The sequence below is a fragment of the Globicephala melas genome, chromosome 10, assembly GCF_963455315.2.
Source record: "Globicephala melas chromosome 10, mGloMel1.2, whole genome shotgun sequence".
In the NCBI taxonomy this organism is placed as follows: domain Eukaryota; kingdom Metazoa; phylum Chordata; class Mammalia; order Artiodactyla; family Delphinidae; genus Globicephala; species Globicephala melas.
Window position 1 is genome coordinate 17,997,212 of NC_083323.1, and position 21,104 is coordinate 18,018,315.

At 43.7% G+C, this 21,104-nt stretch overlaps 1 protein-coding gene across 3 annotated transcripts in view; it reads left to right on the forward strand.

The window, feature by feature from the left end:
• The window catches only part of NT5DC3 (5'-nucleotidase domain containing 3), a 55,457-nt gene that overhangs the window by 29,943 nt on the left and 4,410 nt on the right, over positions 1-21,104 (forward strand). For 2 of the 3 annotated variants that reach the window (XM_030856202.2, XM_060307118.1), the window contains 9 exons: positions 702-792; positions 1,728-1,865; positions 3,607-3,667; positions 4,089-4,191; positions 4,336-4,437; positions 6,709-6,790; positions 8,070-8,156; positions 12,990-13,130; positions 18,324-18,388. In XM_030856202.2, the coding sequence (XP_030712062.1) occupies positions 702-792; positions 1,728-1,865; positions 3,607-3,667; positions 4,089-4,191; positions 4,336-4,437; positions 6,709-6,790; positions 8,070-8,156; positions 12,990-13,130; positions 18,324-18,388 (870 nt within the window). The remainder of the gene's footprint in view (positions 1-701; positions 793-1,727; positions 1,866-3,606; positions 3,668-4,088; positions 4,192-4,335; positions 4,438-6,708; positions 6,791-8,069; positions 8,157-12,989; positions 13,131-18,323; positions 18,389-21,104) is intronic. The other variant, XM_060307117.1, reaches the window with a different exon arrangement.

Consider the following 21,104-nt stretch of genomic DNA (forward strand, 5'->3'; position numbering starts at 1 on the left):
TACCTTGTTGAGGGAAGCCGTGTGATGTGGCGGTTGAAGAGCCTGGGACCCAGTCCTGACCCACCACTTTCTACTTTGGTGACCTTGGGCAAGGTCTGTGACCTTTCTGTGCCTTGGTGGCTTCTGCTGGAAAATGGGAAGAATAATAGTGCCTCCCTCCTAAGATTGCTGAGAATTAAGTGAGTGACTACGTGGAATTCATTTCTGGCATTCAGCAGGGGCCATGTGGTATTAGCTATTATTTTTCCTGCTCTCGTTACCAGTAGAATGGTAGTAGTAACAGTAGCAGCATCATGCCTGGTATTTACAGCAGCTAGCGGTGGTACCTCCTGCCTCTTTATGACAGCAGCGTCTTGCATCCCAGTTCAAAAATGCCAGCAGTTGTCAGAGGTCTGAAAACTGTTGCTGTCTCTAGCTGATGCTAACTGCCTGTGTTACAGTCAGTTAAGTGTGCGTGTAAATGTGTGACAGTTTTTTCTGAACACAGGTTCCATAATCTTTTGTGTTAACTCCCTAGTCTTAATGCCACAAAGTCATCTGTTTTACCATGGCTGTATTTTTATTATTGAGAGTGCTATATGCTTACTGAGCCAGTTATTCTCCAGTAACTTTGTGAATGCAAAAACATTGAGAGAATTAAGAACAAATAATGGAGTCATTATTTCACTGATCAAAATCACTGCCGCCTGTGATTTTCCCAGAGGCCTCAGCGTGGTCCCTGATGAGGAAGTCATTGAAATGTACGAGGGCTCCCACGTGCCTTTGGAACAGATGAGCGACTTTTATGGGAAGGTAACGAGAAATTATTTATTTAATTCAAGCAACCTGTCTTTTTCCTTTTCGAAACATGGCCTGGTAACTTTAGGATCTTGACCTACTAGACTCTCTGCTTATAGGGAATCAGCAAGGACATTTGGGGTTGTGTTTTGAGAGACCCTCGATTTGAGAGAGATGGGTATGTTAGGGTCTCTCCTGGGTTCTTCCATGCTTCTCCTTTCTCAGCCCTTTCCCCCCTACCTGGCGAAGGCTCTGTATACCTTCCTTGTACCCCCTCGCTTGCCACTGTCTCCTCGTGTGTGTCCCCACTTTCTGGATTAAGTCACTGGGGGCTATTGTACAGCAGCTGTTGCCTCCCCTGAGATTAAGGGCAGCACGTCACTTTGTGCCAAAGGGAAACCTCTGCTTTTCTAACTTTTGTGGTCCTCTTTGCTCTCTGAATTTCTGCTTCTTGTACTATTAGATGCGCTCTTATTTGCATGATCAAAATGCAGGGAAGATGCCCAATCAGCTGGTAAACTTAGTCTTATAAATCACAGGTGTTCAGAGAAAGGCTCTTTTCCAAACTCCCATGTGGGCTGTGGGTGCTCAAATTTAGGAGAGTTAGTGGCTTTTTATGCCATTCCATGGGTAAGAATCAATTTGCTGGCTTTCCTCTGTGTGTGATGAAAGCGTGTGAGCTTTAAGATGTATGGAGCCAAAGGAGAGGAAAGGGAAGGGTGGTTAGACTTTTGGGGGGAAATCAGGGCATTTCCTTAGAAATCCCGAGTGAGACGTCGGCTCTGCCGTGAATGACAAGAAACAAGGTGAATGTTTTTACTTTTCCATTATTAGAATTTTCCTTTCCTTGTGGGGAGGGAGCCAGATGTTGACGACCAGAATCCCCTGGGTGAGTGTAAAGTCTACTGTGGTGTTGGCTCCCTTGCTGAAGCCTTCCTCCCTGCCTGCAGAGTTCCCACGGAAACACCATGAAGCAGTTCATGGACATCTTCTCCCTGCCCGAGATGACCCTGCTGTCCTGCGTGAACGAGTACTTTCTGAAGAACAACATTGACTATGAGCCTGTGCACCTGTACAAAGACGTCAAGGTGGTGTGGACGTGGGTTGCCATGACGCCGCACCTCTTCTAGCTGCTCAGCAGAAGTAACAGAATCCCTGGCCTCCCTTGTCGGCTGGGTCTTTGAAATCATCCTTTGCTTGGGATCTCTTTTATTCGTGGTTTAACCCTGAAAAATCCTAAGAAAGATGTTATGTTAGGAGAATTGGAAGTGAGTCAAATTGGTTGTTAAAAGAAGAGGGTACTTGCTATCTGGATTTCCATGTGCGTACATACACACATCATTTACATGACTTTGTGTTTATGTATTTTAATTTACATCCATATTCACATTGTCTATAGATATATTCTTTAAGCTGTCTGAACTTTTTTCAGTACTTAAAAATATGTTTATATATTGCTTATTTAATATATATTTTTAATACATATTTCTAAGCATCTATTATTTAAATATCTGTATTTTTAAAAGATCCATATGTACATACTACAGTGTTTTTATTATGTATTCATGACTAATTTTAAGTATTGACTGCCCTGAATCATGGGTTTTAAGAAGATATAGGATGAATGAACAGTTTCTCAGTATCAGTCTGGTGTTATTTGAACTAAATTTAAATATTTAGTTTTGGTTCTCTGTTTTGCTCACACAAATACTTCATCTTTAAGAATCACTGGTAGTTATGTAACCCTTAGCATTCATGAGGAAAGATGTTTACTAGAAAGTTCAGTTTTTACTGTGAAGTATTACTACCACTAATAGTGAACACACGTGTAGAGTTTACTGTGTTCCAGGCACTATTTTTCTGAATGCTTTATGCATATTAACTAATTAAATCCTCAGAAGAATGCCCTGAGCTCTTATCACCTCCCTTTTACAGAGAGAGAAATTGAGGCATAGAGAGGTTGAGTAACTTGCCCAAGGACATCCAGCTAGTAAGTAGCAGAGCCTGCATTTCAGGCCAGGAGGTTGGGCTCCAGCTTACTCTTAACCACTGCCTTCTGCCGATGCGCAGTTGAAACAGGCCTGTGGTGGAAGATAAGTGAGGTTGAGTTTACAGTCCGGAGGTGCTCATTCCCGACGATAAGCACCTACCAATTTTCTAAGGCTTTTGGCCCAGTTTTTCTGCAGCCCAGTCCCCTGCTACAGACTCCAGAAAGTTTCCATGTGCCTCCAGGAGTGCCCGTCTATGTAGTAGACCTGCTTAGAGCTACCTGAGAGCGGGGCTGTGCTCTGAGACCTGCCAGGCATGACACCTGCCAGTGGCTTTTCCTCACGTCTGCCGGCTGGACCACATCTCTGCCCGAGTTCCGAGATCCTTGACAGTTCCTTGCCTCTTCGGTAGCACTGAAGAGAGGAGGATCCTATCATTGTTCTCTGCCCAACAGAACCTGCTGCTGGGGTCCAGGGAAGGGAGCAAAGATGAAAAGACCAGTAATTCCCTTTTGTTCAGATGACCTGGAATTATTTGATCATGATACTGCATATAAATGACTGTTTATCCTGTGGGACTTTATTCAGAATTGTTCATACAAATTACCTCCTCCAAGTGGCTTTTTTGAAAATTGCACTGGAAACTGCTGCTATCACCATGGCAACTTAAGTTTCTTCCCAGGGGCCACCTGTGATAAATGGACCAGAATTTAGATTTCATTTAGTGCTTGGGTTGCCAGGCTTCTGCAGACAGACATTATCCTGAAGGCCATTTCGCTTGTCCTCTTACTCAGACTGTCTCAGTTATACTCTGACTGATTAAAAACGTATCTTTTGACAGGATTCAATTCGGGACGTGCACACCAAAGGAATCATGTACAGAGCAATTGAAGCAGATATTGGTATGTACTGGATGTTATCGTGAAGATCAGCCTTTCCCTTTGCTATGTAATTACGCAGGTATTTTACTCTCACTCCAGGTGCTGAGCAGGGGCTGTAGTACCTCTTCTGAGTGCAGTGCAGGGACCTTGCATCCTGACGCCTTAGATGTCTCCCTCCCCTTTGTCTCAGAACTTGACATAATCCTGACTGGAAAGGAGAGGAGCTGGTAGCTGCAGCCACTTAGGTTTTTCCACTTAGACTGAAGAGGCAGGGTGTTGGTTACTGATGCACCAGGTACCGATATACTGCCTCGAACCAAGCTTCCTGAAGGCTTTTCTCCCCTCAAGTGCCCTAGACAGTGCTGGACCCCATTTAGGAAGTGCTTGCAGATTGACTGACTTCACCCTGAAACTCTGTGTGCATTTTTCTCTTGCTCTTTAGAAAAGTACATCTGCTACCCTGAGCAGACCCGTGCAGTGTTGGCCAAACTGGCTGATCACGGCAAGAAGATGTTTCTCATCACCAATAGCCCCAGTAGCTTTGTGTAAGTTCTTCTGTGATTCCTGGCTAATTTCTGGCTCACTTCCTGTATTCCATGTATTTTGATAGTTGGAAATTCGAAAGAAAAAGTTGCAAGAATAGTTAATCCCTGCAGTGTTAGACTAACCTGGCTGAAATATTGTTCTAGGGACAAAGGGATGAGGTATATTGTTGGAAAAGACTGGAGGGACCTGTTTGATGTGGTCATTGTTCAGGCGGAGAAGCCAAACTTCTTTAATGATAAGCGGAGGTAAGTGTCTGTCTTTTTAGGGACTAGATTTTATTCATTTGCTGCTGCGAATACTTACATAATGTGTCTTGGTGAAATCCAGTTGGAAAATCACAAGCATCTAACATCATAGCTTTTGATTTTTAACCCTCTAGCAAGTAATTGCAAGGAAGGTGGGATGAGTACATAGCAGACAGCTGACACCTCTTGAAACGGTTGTTCGGGCTACTTCAGTCCCATGAGTCAGGCTTTAAGAGAACAATTGACAACAATGAAAATTCCAAACTTAGCATCACCTAGTAAATTAGATCTCTCGATGCAGATGCCTTGTGAAGCATAACAAAACAGCAACAGCAAACCACCTGGTGGGTATCTCTTTAAATAGAGCTCTAAATGGTCCACTGACAATTGCACTTAGATTTTGCAGAACTTCTCTGCAATACAGGTTTTGCATCAAGTGGAGTAAATCTAGACCAAAACTTAAAGTCTTTCTGCCGTATCCTTGAGCAATAGAGGAATGGGAAAGTTTGGTTTGTGAAGGTGACAGGGGTGTGCTCTTCGCGTTTTGTGACAGAGGGTCGGGGGTCCTAAAAGGTGATTTAACGTGCGGGGCAGACCGGTTCACCAAGAGTCATCCCCCACAAATGTCAGTAGTGTTGAGAGTAACCGCACTAGGATTATAAAAATAATTCGTATTTGTATAACAGTGACCTATTTTTGAAACACTTTTACCCACATTTCTCTGTTCCGCAGTGGGTAACCATGCAGCCTTTCCCTCTCTGCTAGGTGATTTAAAGCATAATAATTCGGTGCCCTGTAGTGATCAAAAACAGCTGTAGGGCTTCCCTGGTGGTGCAGTGGTTGGGAGTCCACCTGCCGATGCAGGGGACGCGGGTTCATGCCCCGGTCCGGGAAGATCCCACATGCCGTGAAGCGGCTGGGCCCGTGAGCCATGGCCGCTGAGCCTGCGCGTCCGGAGCCTGTGCTCCGCAACGGGAGAGGCCGCACCAGTGAGAGGCCCACTTACCGCACAAAACAAAAACAAAAACAAAAAACAAAAAACAAAACAGCTGTAAACACTGGCTTGCTGTTTGGTCAGTGATAAAACGCTCTCCTGCATTTTCTTATTAGATCCCAGCGGGGTGGAGTGGTCAGGGGAAGGGCCCCATATCTCCTTTCACCTCCCTCCTTTTTCATGTTTATACTCAGTGGCAGGACCCTGTCTTGGATTAGATTTTCCCAGCACAGCGCTCTTCCTTACTCTGGGTGCCTGGATTAAGAATTCTCTACCCCTGTTCATCCCCATGTTATTTACAATGTTGAAGGTTAGAAACAACCTAAAGGAACGTCCATATGAGGGGATATTATGCAGCCATTAAAAATGAGGTTTTTTTTTTTTTTTAAATGGCAGTGAACATGTTTTACAACTGAAAAAAATGATGTATGAAGGTTACATAATCACATGGGAAATTGCTCACAGCCTTGGAGAGAAAAAGATACGTATTAGTATCCTCAAATGATGCTCATTTTATGTTCATAAAAAAGAGAAAGATAACAGATACATAAAGACTGAAGGATATCCACTGAAATGGTGTGTTTCTACCTGGGTACTGGCATTATGATTTTCCTTTTCTTCATTGTATTTTTCTGCATTTTTCCAGATTTTGTTGCAGTGAGTTTGTATTTTTATAACCAGGAAAGCAATCCAAATAAGTGTTACCTAAAAAAAAAGAAAAAGGACAAACAAACCTTGTGTTTTTTGGACTAGCACCCCCAGGGTGAGGAATGAGGCCTTTATTCTTTTTTTCCTATTTTTCCATCATAAAATAATATGCCCAGTTCTCTGATCCCTGATGTATATTGTATCTAGAGTGGTTGCATTTCAGGTACAAAGCTGGATAAATATACTAAGCAGTATTTCTATAAGCTTTTTTTGTGTGTGTGAAAAGTTTTCTACACGGTTGAATATGTTTAGAAAATCTGGGCTAAAGAGAGTTTCTTTATAGGAGGGCTTTTCAGAGCCATCGGTAACTTTTAAGGAGGAACGGGGATAGTGGATAGTGGATAGTGTGTTCCAAATATATTTGACCCTGGAGTTCTTTTTTCTCACTAACCTTTGGATACCGGTGTCCGAAGTTTGGGGTGTATTGCACGAGGCCCGGGAACGTGATGGTGGGGTCTTGGTTTCGGCTGGCTCCTTTCTGTTCTCAGGGGCTAACCGTGGAGTTTCTCATATAGCACACAGCCTGCACTGCTACCACACATCATAATGTTTCCTGTTTCTGTTGTTAGACCTTTCCGGAAGGTGAATGAGAAAGGCGTCTTACTCTGGGATAAAATCTACAAGTTGCAGAAAGGCCAGATTTATAAACAGGTATCTCGTGACCCATCTGTCCTTTTTGTTGCTGTGCTTTGTGATCGGTTATAATGATAACAGCTGACATTCGCTGAGGCTTGCCATGTGCCAGGCGCAGTCCCAAGGGCTCTGCTTCAATGGACTGTTTATAACTTAGTGGCAGAATTTAATCTTAAGTCCATACATTTTCAATGTGCTGTGTGTAAATTAGCTCAGAATTGAACAGTTTTTGAAAAAAAAATTTTAAAGCATTTTTTCCATAGGATATGAAATTTAAGATGCCAGTAGTAAACCTTGGAAATTTCTCTTTAGTAAGTGTTTAATCACATGACATCGCACCCAAATTGGTAATTATTTCCTGATGAACTGTGTTTTGTGTACAGTTTTGATGTATTTCAGTATCATATAAAGCTCTCTCGTGTTTGAATAAATGATTGAATTGCTGTCCAGTTTTGTGTTACTGAAATTAGGTTTTTTTATCTTATCTTTAAACGTTTTTATATGTGTGTAATATTTATAACATAAAATTACAGAACAGTACTATACAGTACTATACAGGTTTTTTTTTTTTAAAGTACTGATACATTCCTGTTGGATATGTAACAAACTGCTGTATGTGGCCCTAAGTATATTTTTTAGGCCTGAAAGATCAGCTTTGAACAGCCCTCAAAGTCTAGGAAGTGAGCCTAAGAAAATCATTAAGATGTAGCTAAAGCTTTGCTACAAGCAAAGTATCATGAAGTTACTTACAAAATAGATAACAAGGTAAATGTCCAGCCTCAGATAATTGGTAAAACGAATCATGGTAGGTCTCAGCTGCTAAAACTACATGGCAGGCAAATATTTATTGACATGGTCACAGAACGTTAAGCGTGAAAAAAAAGATCATTACAAAGATATTTAGTATGAAGCCCTTCTGAAAAGTACATTTGACTTAGAAGAAAGGTCTAATAGATTTCACATAAAAATGTTTTTTATCTTTATATTTAAAATAAATTGTAAAAGCGAAAACATTTTTTTAAGTTTTAAAAGGTAGATATCGGGACTTTCCCTAGCAGTCCAGTGGTTAAGACGCCGTGCTCCCAATGCTGAGGGCACGTGTTTGATCCCTGGTTGGGGAACTAAGATCCTGCATGCCGCATGGCGCGGCCTAAAAAATAAATAAATAAATAAATAAATAAATAAATAAATACTATAAATAGAAATTAAAAAACAAAAGTAGGTATATTGGGCCATGGGTTATACAGGTCTCTTGTTTGTCATACAATATAACACCTATATTTTTCTGTTATTGCAGGGTAATTTATATGAATTTTTGAAGCTTACTGGATGGAGGGGATCCAAAGTGTTATATTTTGGTGACCATATATACAGTGACCTGGCGGTGAGGAACCTTTTTTCCTGTTTCTTTGTTGGGGACAGTGTTAGGCCCACTTATTGAGGAATTTATCTTTTGTTTAAGACCATTTTCATACTTTCATAAAAGTGAGGAGTGGGCCACATTTTCTTTTTTTTTAAAAGTCCCATATTTTATGCAACAGGGTGGATCAGAGTCATGAAATAGATTATTTTTTTTGGAAAATGATGGAAATTAGCAGTTTACTCAGTTTATCAGAAAAACATCTTTCCATTTAGGTAATGGTAAGAAATAAATGTCCGTGTTCTTTCCTTTCCCTTTTATTATTAAGCATCAGAAACATACAAATGCTTCGTAAAATCTCATAAACATCAGTCAGGGTTTCTTTTTTTGGGGGGGGAGCTCACGGGCCCAGCCGCTCTGCGGCATGTGGGATCTTCCTGGACCGGGGCACGAACCCGTGTCCCCTGCCTCGGCAGGCAGACTCTCAACCACTGCGCCACCAGGGAAGCCCAGTCAGGGTTTCTTTTGCCAGCCAGTCATTTTGAAAGAGTACAAAACTGGCATTTCCAGGAAATAGCTATTATGTGAAAATGAGGCTTTTCGTGCCCCTCGAATGACTAGAGTGTCTCAGGACTTGAATTATGATTTAATGTATAATTAGCGCAGGATTGAGTGAATCACATCTGTTACCACACTTGGTTCCTTGTGGAATGAATTTATGTTTGTTAAGTGATTCCAGGCGAGGTTGCACAGCGCACATTTTGCAAAGTCTGAATGAAGCTTGGTGTCCAGGAGGTAACAAGAGTAGGTCATGGCCGGCTGTCAAACTCCTCTGATATTTCTGAGTATTTTGATATTTCTGAGTATTTTGGCCCACACTGGATTGGCCTCACATGTGTGCACGTCTGTGTCGCTCTTGTACTATCGAAACGGTGACCTTTAATGGCTGAGCAGTAGGACCATCTGAGAAGCATTTCAGAGCACACGTGCCTGAGCCCCACTGAGGTGTATGGAGTCAAACTTCCTAGAGGTGGTGGAGGTAGAGGGTTGATTCCAGTGTCTGTGTGTAGTGACACCCTTCCCAGGTGACTCCAGTACACGTGCTGCATAATCATGTCTGTCCAGTGGGTTGAGGTCTAGTGGCAGGAATCGTGGGAGAATTGGAAAACTGAGGTTTTCATCCCATCTCTGCTCTTTATTAGCTGTGTGACCATGGGCACATCCCTCAAGCCTGGATGTCTCCATTTGTAAGAAGAGTGAGATAAGCTAATATATACAAAAGTGCTTAGTAAAGTAGAAACAAAGTGCTCCCTTCAGGATGTTGGCACTCCCAGAATGTCCGGCCAGGTGACGTGGCATCACAGCATGTACCTCTTGCCGTGTGGCCTGTGGGCCTTGAGGATATAACTAACTGTGTGCTACCCCGGAGGCATGTAGGTACATGGCCCCATGAGGTGACACACACACAGACAGGCCTTAGCACTGTGAGAAGTAGTTTGTCAGGAATGCAGTAGTTTGTCAAATGTGGTCCCCATGACATCGGCATCACCTGGGAACTTGCTGGAACTGCAGATTCTCAGCTTCACCCCAGACCTCCTGAGTTAAAAACTCTTGGGGTGGGGCCCAGCCATCTGTGTTCTACACAGCTTCCCACACTCAAATTTGATATCAAGATAATGCTGGCCCATAGAATGAGTTAGGCAGTGTTTCCTCTTCTTCAGTTTCTGGAAGAGTTTGAGAAGGATTGGTGTTAATTCTTCTTTACATGTTTGGTAGTGGAGCCATCTGGTCCTGGGCTTTTCACTGTTGGAAGGTTTTTGATTCTCGATTCAATCTCCTTCCTAGTTAGAGGTCTATTCAGATTTACTGTTTCTTCATAATTCAGTCTTGGTAGGTTGTGTGTTTCTAGGAGTTTGTCGGTTTCATCTAGGTTGTCCAGGTTGTTGGCATACAGTACTCAGTTCGCAGTACTCTTTTATAGTCCTTCCCCCGCCCCCCGTAGAATTGCTGCTAATGTCACCACTTAGATTTCTGATTTTAGTAATTTGAGTCCTCTTTTTATCTTATTAAAGGTTTGGCAATTTTGGGATTTTTTGCTTTTTTTTTGAAGAACCAATTCTTGGTTTTGTTGATCTTTCTCTGTTGTTTTTCTATTCTATTTATCTCTGCTCTCATCTTTATTATTTCCTTTGTCCTGCTAGCTTTCAGTTTAGTTTGTTCTTTTTCTAGTTCCTTTAAGGTATATAGTTAAGTTGTTTTGACATCTTTTTTTAATGTAAATGGCATTGCTATTAATTTTCCTTTTTAGTATTGCATTTGTTGCATCCCATAAATTTGAGTATGTTGTGTTTGCATTTTGTTTCAAGGTATTTTCTAATTTCCCTTGTGACTTCTTTGACCCATTGGTTGTTGAAGAGTGTGTTGTTTAATTTCCACGTATTGTGGAATTTTTCACTTTTTCCTTTTGCTGTTGATGTCTGGTTTCATTCCTAGTGATCAGAAAAGATACTTTGTATGATTTCAGTCTTTTAAAATTAATTAAGACTTGTTTTGTGGTCTGAAATACCGTTGCTCCTGGAGAATTCTCCATGTACACTTGAGAAAAATGTGTATTCTGCTTTTGTTGGGTGGAGTGTTCTGTATTTGTCTGTTAGGTCTAATCGATCTCTAGTGTTGTTCAGGTCCTCTGTTTCCTGTTTGATCTTCTGTCTGCTTGTTTTATCCATTGTAGAAAGTGAGCTATTGAGTTTCCTGCTATTATCGTAAAGCTGTCTTTTGTTCCCTTCAGTTCTGTTAATGTTTCCTTCATATATTTTGGACCTCTGATGTTTGGTTGATATGTGCTTAGAATTGTTATATATTTTTGGTGAATTGACCCTTTTATCATGACATAATGTCATTCTTTGTGTCTTGTAACAGTTTTTGATCTAAAGTCTATTTTGCCTGACATGAGGATAGCCACTCCTGTTGCCTTTTGGTTACTATTTGCTTGGAATATCTTTTTTAATCTTTTCACTTTCAACCTATGTGTGTCCTTAGATCAAAAATAAATGTCTTGTAGACAACATATAGTTGGATTCATGCTAAAGTTGGAAAACCACTGTTTTAACGTGATCAGACCAATTCATTAACATGTCAGAAGTTATGTGGGCAATGAACATTACCCTTCAAAGGAATCTCTTGAGAATGTAGATCCTTTAATATTGCTGCCGTTTTTCAAAATACATTTAGATGCCCCTTTTGGATTATATTTGAGAGCCAATTTGAGGCATAGGAGAAAATTAGTTTCATTATTATTAATTTATTTTCATGTACTTTAGTCTTAGGAATGTTCCAAATGATTTTTTAACCTATTTTCAGAAATAAGATCCACCTTCAAAAGTTTGTCACCACTGGGAATATTTAAAAGAATGTGATGTATGTAGTGTCTCATATATTATAGGAGAAAGAGAACTATTGAAAGGTTTAAAGAAATTCAACCATTGAAGAAGGTAGGCATCCTTAGGACAATACAGAACAGAGATTCTAGCTTTAGGTGAATCGCAGAGTGAATTTTCAAAACAGTAAGCCACATACCACTTCTCTCCTTAAAACCCTTAAAAGCTCTCTCCTTAAAAGCGCCTCTTTCTTCCTCAGAGTAAAAGCCTGATTTCCTATAATTGCCCTCAAGGCCCTGCTTGATCTCTCCTTCCCCAGCCTCCCTCTATGAAGGCATCTCCTGCCTCTGCCCTCTCTCCTACTCTGCTCTAAGCTACCTGCCTTGCTGTTTCTTAACACACCTTCCTCCCAGCCTGTTCCTGCCCCAGAGCCTTTGCACTTGCTCTTTTTCCAGGCAGAATTTTTCTTCTCCCACATATTTGCATACTTTGACTCTCCTTACCTTCAGATGTATTAGCCTTGTCTTCCTAATCACTCTATATAAAATGGTAACTCCTTTTCCCTCTTATTCTGCTTGATTTTTGTCCATTGTATTTCTCACCAGCTGCCACTGTGTATTTACTTGCTTATTTTTTGTCTCTATTTCCCATGAGAGCAGGGAATTGTTAGTTTTGTTCATTACTTTATTGTCAGTATCTAGAACAGGGCCTGGCAAACTAATATTTAGTAACTGTCAAATGAGAAAATTAACAGCCATGCATTATGGTGATTGTGTATCTTAGATTTTCCAGGACATAACTTAGATATTCTGGCTTATTAATGTCATATCATGGGATTACAGTATTTGGAATGAAAACGTGATCATATATGTTGGTATTGTGTGATCATTCCAAGTCTGAGATTCCCCATAACCCAGGAGGCTTGGTATGCGGTGGGTGTTCCCCAGTGGTCTGTGGATGAATTGAACGAAGACCTTCAGTAGCATTTCAGTTGACCCTCTTTCTGCCCCTGACCTAAATGTGGTTTTATAGACCATGGTTAATGATTCCAGATCCTGTGTTTCTGTGGGGTCTGTGATTCACCGCAATTATTTCCGGAACAGAAACTTTCTTGGGGTGAAATGGTCAAAGCCTGAGGCTAAATTTGTTTTAATTAAGTGTAATTCATTGAATTTAGCTTGGTTAATAACTAACATTACACAGTTTCTCCTGGCGGTACAGTGACTTCAAGTATGAGGTCCTAGAAATAATGCAAAGCAGAGGGATTTTCTCAGTGCAGCTCAGACAAGGGCAGTGAGGCAGAAAGAAGTCCATGGCATGCTGCATTGGCCAGAACTGTGTTCCGGAAGCTGCTGGAGAGCTGCAAGCTCTCCCAAATTAAAACGTAATTCAATGAATGTCTGTTGCGTCGGGGAAAGGTCATGAAATGGTTTAAATTCTGTTGAGATTAATGTTGACTTCTTGTGATCTTTGCATTCAGGACTTGACCCTGAAGCATGGCTGGCGAACGGGTGCAATTATCCCAGAGTTACGATCTGAGCTCAGAATTATGAACACGGAGCAGTACATTCAAACTATGACCTGGCTACAGACCTTGACTGGGTTATTGGAGCAGATGCAGGTTTGGGATTTTTTTTCTCTCCTACTTTTTATTTAAGGCTGAGGTTAGTCCACTGGTCAAAGTTATTTTCAGGTATTTTTATATTGAACTGTGGTCCTGAAGTATGAGGCATAAATTATCCTGCAGAATAACCACTGGGGTGATTTTGCCCCTAAAAGAGTCTTGCCATTTTCCCTAAAGAGAATTTTTAAGATGGCTCCCAAAGCCATTTGGAGAAAAGTTTTGTGGGGCCCGTGTGGGAAATCTGGTGTCCTTACTTCCCCACTAAAGCCCCACTGGGAGACCAGTGGGATTCAGGAACCTCTGCCAGTGTTTGGGTCCAGTCCTGCTTCTGTCTTTAGCCTGCGGTGGGACTTCTCCGTTCGGGGCCTCCATTTCCCATCTGTAAAATGGAATGAACGCTTCAGGCTGGGCACCACGGCTTGCTGGGAAGAGTCTCAAAGCAAGAGTCGAGATCCCTGTGTGCAGCCTCCCTCTGATTTTGAAGATAACACCTACAGTTGGCTGGCTCACTGGAGTTCAGTGGTGTGTTTTTCTTTCTGTAAGTTACATAGCCAGTTTGGGGCGGTTAGTGAGGAAAGTTGTTTCAGCAGTGATTTCCTGGCCCGTGGAAGCTGCCCTGTGTTGCAGCTGCGACCCCTCCCCAGTCTCACGACGCACCTTGCTTTCCCCCCTGGTTCAGCTGGCCTGGCCCGCAGCTTCTCGGGGTGAGTGAGTGCCGACTCCTGTAGGTTAAGGGGCATGGATGCTTGCTCTCCTGGCTGCGGGCTCCGGCCATGGCCTGGTGCCCACGGCCTACCGGCCTGCTTTGTAAATGGGCCGGGAGCCGCCTTCCCTGGCCCAGCTGGCAGCAGACCCGGGCAGGGCTGCGGGGAGTGGCAGGTCCTCACTCCAGGGTGCACCCTTGCAGGGCGTGGGGCCTCACACGTCGCCCAGGCCTCGCTTCCAGCGCGCTCTGGCTGCGTTGCTCCTTGGCTCGTCTCTCATGAGGACCGGTTCTGTTTTCCTTCCTGTGCTTGTCTGTGAGGTGACCGTCCAAAAATAAAAGGCATCAGTTCTGGGTTAACGTAGCTTTAAGTCTGCGCATAGGTCATACGGTAATAATAGCTGCTCTTCAGATGCCGGGCATTGTGCTGAATGCTTGCTCTGCAACATTACTTATAACTCGTCCCAGCTGTCCAGTGTATGCTTTTCCACCTTAGAATAAGGAAACTGAGTGTTTGAGAGGTTGGGTAATATGTCAAAGGTCATAAAATGACAGAGCAAGAACTTGAACCTAGGCTGCGTGGTGCCCAAGTCCCTGCTTTCAAGTGCTGCACTGAAGTGCTTCTTTGCTGTGCGGTTTAGAGCTCTTGGGTGTAGCCAGACCCCTTGCCTTAGGTGCGGTCTCTCTGTGATGCAGGTAGCTGGTCAGCTACACAGATGCAGCCTGCAGGTAGATGGTGTCGCTGCATTTTAGCTTTGAGGACAAATTTATTTCTTGTTTTCCTGTCTCTGACCTGTATAAAAAGTTTAATGAATAAGGAGTGTATGTTTTAGAGAAAGGAAGTGCTGGGAAGATTTCTGTGATTTATAGAATTAATTGTATAAGGCGTCGGGTTAGGGAAGGAAGAAAAGGGAATTGACATTTATGCTGCTGCCCCATTTTACAGGTGAGGAAACAGGCTGAGAGATAAGTAACTTTTCCAGAATCTCAAAGTTAGTGACAGCGGAATCAAGTGATACAGAAGCAAGGACTTACTATGCTCCAGACGCCAAGGGCTTTACGGGCCTTTCATTCAACAACAGCTCTTGGAAGCAGGCACTGACATCACCCCCACTTTACAGATGAAGAACCGGAGGCAGAGAGGAGAAACTAACTTGCTGGGCTTAGACCGGGCTGTCTGGCCCCAGAGCCCTCATCTCTGTGCTGTGTCACCTCGGTGTCTGGAACACTTCCGTCAGGGTGGATTCACTAGGACATAGAGGAGGGTGGCTGATAATTAAAACAGTATCCAAATGAGCATCACTTCTCCCTGTTCCCTATCTACTCTCTCCTCTGCCTCTGTGCTCACCTGGAAAACGATACATTATTCCAGTGATCCCGTGTCAAATGTTTCTGTAGCTCCCCTTTTTCCGATGGTACGCACATAGCATATTATCTGGACTGTTTTCTGAGGAGAGAAATTTGTCCTCTGAGGTTGGCTGTGATTTTTTTTTTTTTTTTTTTGAAGCCAGCCGTGTTGTTTGGAGCCCAGTCTGATGAATTCAATGCCGGTGTTGAAATTTTGGTTTTAAAAAAGTAGCTATGAAGAATAATTTTTGTTCGCTAGCCTTGAAGTGCCCTCTCCAGTGGTATGGCTCGTGGCGGTAGTACCGGTGGATGGTGTGGTATATAGTGTAGAGGCTTCCCAGGTAACCCCGTCGGAGCCACGATTAACCCCGGGTGGACAGGCTTCTGCGAAGAGCCAGCCAGTCACCGTGTTAGGCTGTGCGGGTCCTCCGGTCTCTGTTGCAGCTACTCAGCTGTGCTTGTAGCACCAAAGCAGCCTTAGGCAGTATGTAAACCACCGGTTGTAGCTGTATCCCTGTAAGTGTATTGGTGGACACTGAAATTTGAATTTCATATCATTTTCACGCATCATGAAATTATTTTTCTTTTGATTTTTTTCCAACAGTTTCAAGAGGAAAATCCTTTCTTAAGCTCATTAGGCCAATAGAAGAGTGGGTGCTGGGCTGGGTTTGGCCTCCCCTGGCACAGGCTGTAAGGCTGCTGGCTAGACTGCGATATCGTGCTCTCACAGGGCTGGGCCGGCCCGTACAGCACATTTGTGTAGATTGAAGTCATGAAGGGCTGAGATGCTAACTAACGAGTGAGGCTAAAGATGGCTGAGGTGACTGTAGGATGAGCCTCTGGTGTGGGCTTCTGCTGAGTCTTTTCCCGTGCTAACTACCCACCCTTGAGGACATGGTATCCCTTAAGGGTTAATTATAACTAATGAATACCCAGTCTTTGAAGTCTTTTCAAGTAGATTGCAGACACCTGAGATCACTGTTGTACAGAGTTTGGCCTTGTAGGGGGGTCAGAGCTGGAGAAAGGTGTGCCTCAGGAGAAATTGTTTTCTTCTAATGGGAGAGCCTTGGGCGTGATGGGAAGGCGCTGATGGGAAGGGTCCATTGCTGATGGGTCCATCCAAGGAGGTGGATCACATGGGAGAGACGATAAATGCTAGAGAAAGGGCAGGTGGGGGGGGGTGCGGGGAGGCCTTGGATGGGAGGGAGCGAGGGGAGGCTGGGTTAAGGTGCACACCCCCCGAGCTCATATGCCCTCTCCTCTGGGCATGCTCCTGGCTCCGATCTCTGGGGCGTTCCTCCTTAGCATGTCCCTCTGGCAACCTTGGGCTTCGCTGGAGATGATCTGCCATCCTTGGCTGCCCCCCATGCTGGAAAAGCTGTGCTGGAGAAAGTGCCTTGGACTTGGAGACTCTTCATGTCTGCGGGGGCGCCCACCTGAGGGGAGAGTGGAGAGAAGCGTTCACATGGCCTGTGGCAGCTGGTTTCCAAAAGGAGGGAGCAAGTAGATTCACTCTGGTCATTTTTCTTCTGGTCACTAGTCAGAGAATTCTCCCGTCCTGCAAGTACGGGAGAAGCTTCTCCTTCATACTGGACACAAGTGCAGTTCGTGGGCCAAGAAGGGCATATGGGCAGAGGTGGGAGGGAAACTTCCCGCCCACAGGCTGATAGCCCATCCTGTGTGCTGTCGCATTGTTTTGTCCTGATCTGTGTACCCCCCGCCAGGGCTCCCTCTTTTCCTCGCTTACATCTTCAGTAGATAGCACAGTGCTTGCCACACAGTCGGTGCTGAATATGTATATGGCCACGTGTGTGTACGTGTATGCGTGTATATCTGTGTGCATGTGTGTATATCTGCATGTATCTATCTATATAAATAAATTCCTTGTGGCACCCTACAGAGTCTTGACCTAGTCTCATGCTTTGTAGTGCCTGCGTTCTATAGTGAGTCATTTGTTGATCTAAAATGTGAGCGCTGATTGAAACCACACTCGTAGGACCTACCTCAACACCTCCAGATGTGCTGGACCAGTCTTCCGGTGCTCCAGTCACACACGGCCAGTGGTCATTCAGCGGTGGCTGCTTCCGGCTGGTGTAGGCAGCGGTGCTGGGCCGGAAGTCCAGATGACAAGCTCAGGGTTTTGTCTGAGTGGCAGAGGCCTGTAGCAGGTGACTCAGTCAAGCTGTTGACCCGGGCATACGTGATAAACAGAAGGGCCTTGGCCGCCACGTCAGAAGCAGATGGTTTGCGTGTTCGGTGTTTTCCTCCGGGTCCTGAGGCTGCCCCTGTGACCATGGTCTCCAGGGAGCCCCATCTGGCCCCCGTGGTCCCGTGTGCCTCTGGCTGCGCTCGAGAGTCCCCGTTCAGCCTCAGGAGCCTTGGAGAGAGACTTGTGGGAATCCGTGCGTTAGGGTGCGCACGGTCGTCATTTTCTTTCTGCCTTTTGCTCACGTTTCAGCCCACCCAGAGAATTCTCTGCTTCTCTGTCTGGGTGAGGTGCTCTGCCTTCTTGCCTTTTATAAAAACAATTTTTTCTTCCTTAAACACTTTAAAAGATAATATTAAGGAAAAAGATTAAAGCCAATTATAATTCAACTACCCTTGCACAAATTAAGGAAAAATTTCCCTGTCAATTTCCAGATATATGCACATGTTTTTTACATGCTTGTAACTTGTGGATGTAGTTACACCTGCTATTTCCACTTAACTGCCGTTTGTGTGTGTGTGTATAATACGTATATTTATGATATATATCAATGTGTATTAGGTAGCCTGTATTAAGTGTATGTTTGTGTGTGTAGTGGATAATCCATGTGTAATGGATACATTACGCACGTATAATACACGTATATTTTATGTGGATGCATATGCATTGTGCTTATACAAAGCCTTTAATAATACTTTAATATCTCTAGTTTAATGGGAGCCTTGCTTAACGGCATCATAATATGCCACGTGCACTTGGTGGAGAAGGGCAGATGGCAGCTGGGAAGTCTGACAATGTATTATGTCCTGCAGGTGCCTGCCTCTTAGACCTGAATAAAATTCCTCCCAGAAGAGCTGCCCATTAGAAAATTCTCATGACCTAATAGGTTTATTCATACCCAGAACCTTCTCAATAATTGGCTTGTGTCCTGCAGGTTCACAGAGATGCGGAGTCACAGCTGGTTTTGCAGGAGTGGAAGAAGGAGAGGAAGGAGATGAGGTAAGAGCGGCCTGTTTTGAATAGAGTAAATCCCCCACCCTGGCCACGCTCACTCAGCCCACATGCCTGGCGCAAGGCCTGCCTGAAGCAGGCTTCGAAACAGTCTTTCTCAGCTGCCAGGGGTGACTGTGACCCCCCAGCATCGAGAACGAGCCAGCTGCCATTAGTGATGAGTGACATTTCCTCGAGGCAGCAGTGAGCTCCCTCACACCTGCTGCCTGCCCTCGAGTTTGTTGTCTGTCCATCCCTCCTCCCATCCATCCCTCCTTCCAGCCCACTTAACTTCCCCGTTTGGGCAGCCACTGGTCCAGTTGCTGGCAATGCCGGTGGCCCAGCGTGGCTAGTGGGACAGTAGCCACCGAGCCACAATTAATTCTTGGGGCTTCTACAACCCTGGTGCTTGTTTGTAACACTGCTGTTTTAGGAATGTGCAGTCACTCAGTATCATGATGTCTATTGGTGAAGAAAACCCATCTGCTGTCAGAAAGTTTGGTGGGTGTGTGTCTTAAGGGAACGGTTATTCTTGATTTTTTTTTTTTTTATTAAACTTGTTGATTTACAGTATTGTGTTAGCTTCAGGTGTACAGCTTCAGATTCTTTTCCATTATAGGTTATTACAAGATACTGAATATAGTTCCATGTGCTCTCCATCCTTGTTGTTTATGTTTTATATATAGTAGTGTGTATCCATTAACCCCACACTCCTAATTTATCCCCTCCCCTCTCCTTTTCGCTTGTTTTCTCTGTCTGTGAGTCTGTTTCTGTTTTGTAAATAAGTTCATTTGTATTATCTTTTTAGATTCCACATATAAGTGATGCCATATAATATTTGTCTTTCTCTGTCTGACCTACTTCACTTAGTATGATAATCTCTAGTTGCATCCATGTTGCCGCAGATGGCATTATTTCATTCTTTTTTATGGCTGAGTAATACTCCACTGTATATATGTACCACATCTTCTTCATCCATTCATCTGTCAATGGACATTTAGGTTGGTTTTAAGGGAACGATTATTCTTAAGAGACCCTGTGGACAGTTGTGCTCTCCTGTAGAAGAGGATGGATGCTGTGCATGTAAACACTGTTGATGTGACCATTTCTGCTCTTGTGGTTCCCCCCACACCCCCCTCCCGGGCACAGCTGTCCCTAAGGTTTGTTAGTAGTGCTCACTTCCTGGGTTCTGGCCTCTGAGCAGTGGGCAGCCTCGGGGGGGGGGGCTGTGGTGTGTGTGGAGAGGGGCAGAGTCCATCCCTCTGGGCAGCAGAAGCCACGGCTGTATTGAATCCTTCCTCTTCCCTCTCAGCGTGCTGGCTGTTGGGGGCTTATTCCAACGTGATTATTGGTCTAAAATGTTGGGTGAGAGGGTGATGGGCATATAATGTCATTTGACTCTGGGCCCCTTGCCCCTGAAGGCCAGATCTGAGTCCTACACTCCAGGGACCTCAAATTAAAGAATCGTTTCACCCGGCAGATTTTGTTTTGAATTCGCATCTCTAACAACCTCACATCTCAATGAGATTTTTCAGTAAACGTTTGAAAACCATTTATGTTGCTCCACCTGCAGACCTAATTGAGGTCTTCCAATTTTCTTCTTTTTATTGTTGTAGCATCTGCTGTCACCATATGACGAAAGAAGGCCTCTACCAACTAGTGGCTTTTATCACACAGTTGTGTAAAGGATTATGGGTTTTGCTGTGTTTATAACTGATTTTTTAACAGTCAAATGGCATTGATCCAGTTTGCTGGAGCAGTCTGTGTGTAGGGGTCCTGGCCATTGGATTGGATGGTGTGCATATCCCGTGTATGTGTGACGGGGTGTTGTTTTACACACAGACACGTGTCTGCACACCTGCAGGGGCTTAGAGCCGGGGGTAGGGTGAACAGTCTTGCAAGATGCCTGTAATCCAGGCTTTGAGGAGGTGCCTGAAGCTCTGTAATGGATGGTAGAGATGTGTTTACATCACTATAAAATAATCCTTAATCTCTCAGACATAAAGTACTTTTGAGTTTATGATATGCTTTTATTTCTCTTTCCTCACTTAGTTCTCAATATAACCTGATGAAAAGGGGGCCTTTGTCCCATTCTGTAGACAAAGGAAGTTTGGAGGCTCTGAGAACATTGTGTGTCTCTGTGGACCTTCAGAAGCAGCTCCCGCACCCTCTGTTTTTGTTTGGGAAACGGGGTGTGCAGGTTTAGAGGCTCACGCGTTGCCGCTGGAGCCTTCGGCAGTGTTCTCTCTGGCTGGCCTAAGTGGGGAATGTGATCAGAGCCAGTTGATGGATGAATGGACAGACTGTTTTCTCGATTAGAAATCGGAGCTGCTCTAGGCTAATTTGAGTCCTGTACGTGTGAAAGAGTGATCTAAAAAAAAAATCTTTTTACTGACGTATGGTTGATGTACAATATTACATCAGTTTCAGGTATACAACATAGGGATTCACATTTTTTATAGATTGTACTCCATTTATAGTTATTATAAAATACTAGCTATATTTCCCGTGCTGTGCAATATATCCTTGTAGCTTATTTATTTATTTTAAACTTTTTATTTTACATTGGGGTAGAGTTGATTAACAATGTTGTGTTGGTTTCAGGTGTACAGCAGAGTGATTCAGTTATACGTATACATGTGTCTGTTCTTTGGGAAACGGTGATTTTGATTTTATTTGATTTCGGTAGCTAAAAGCAGACCTTTTGCGAATCACTGTCTCTTGC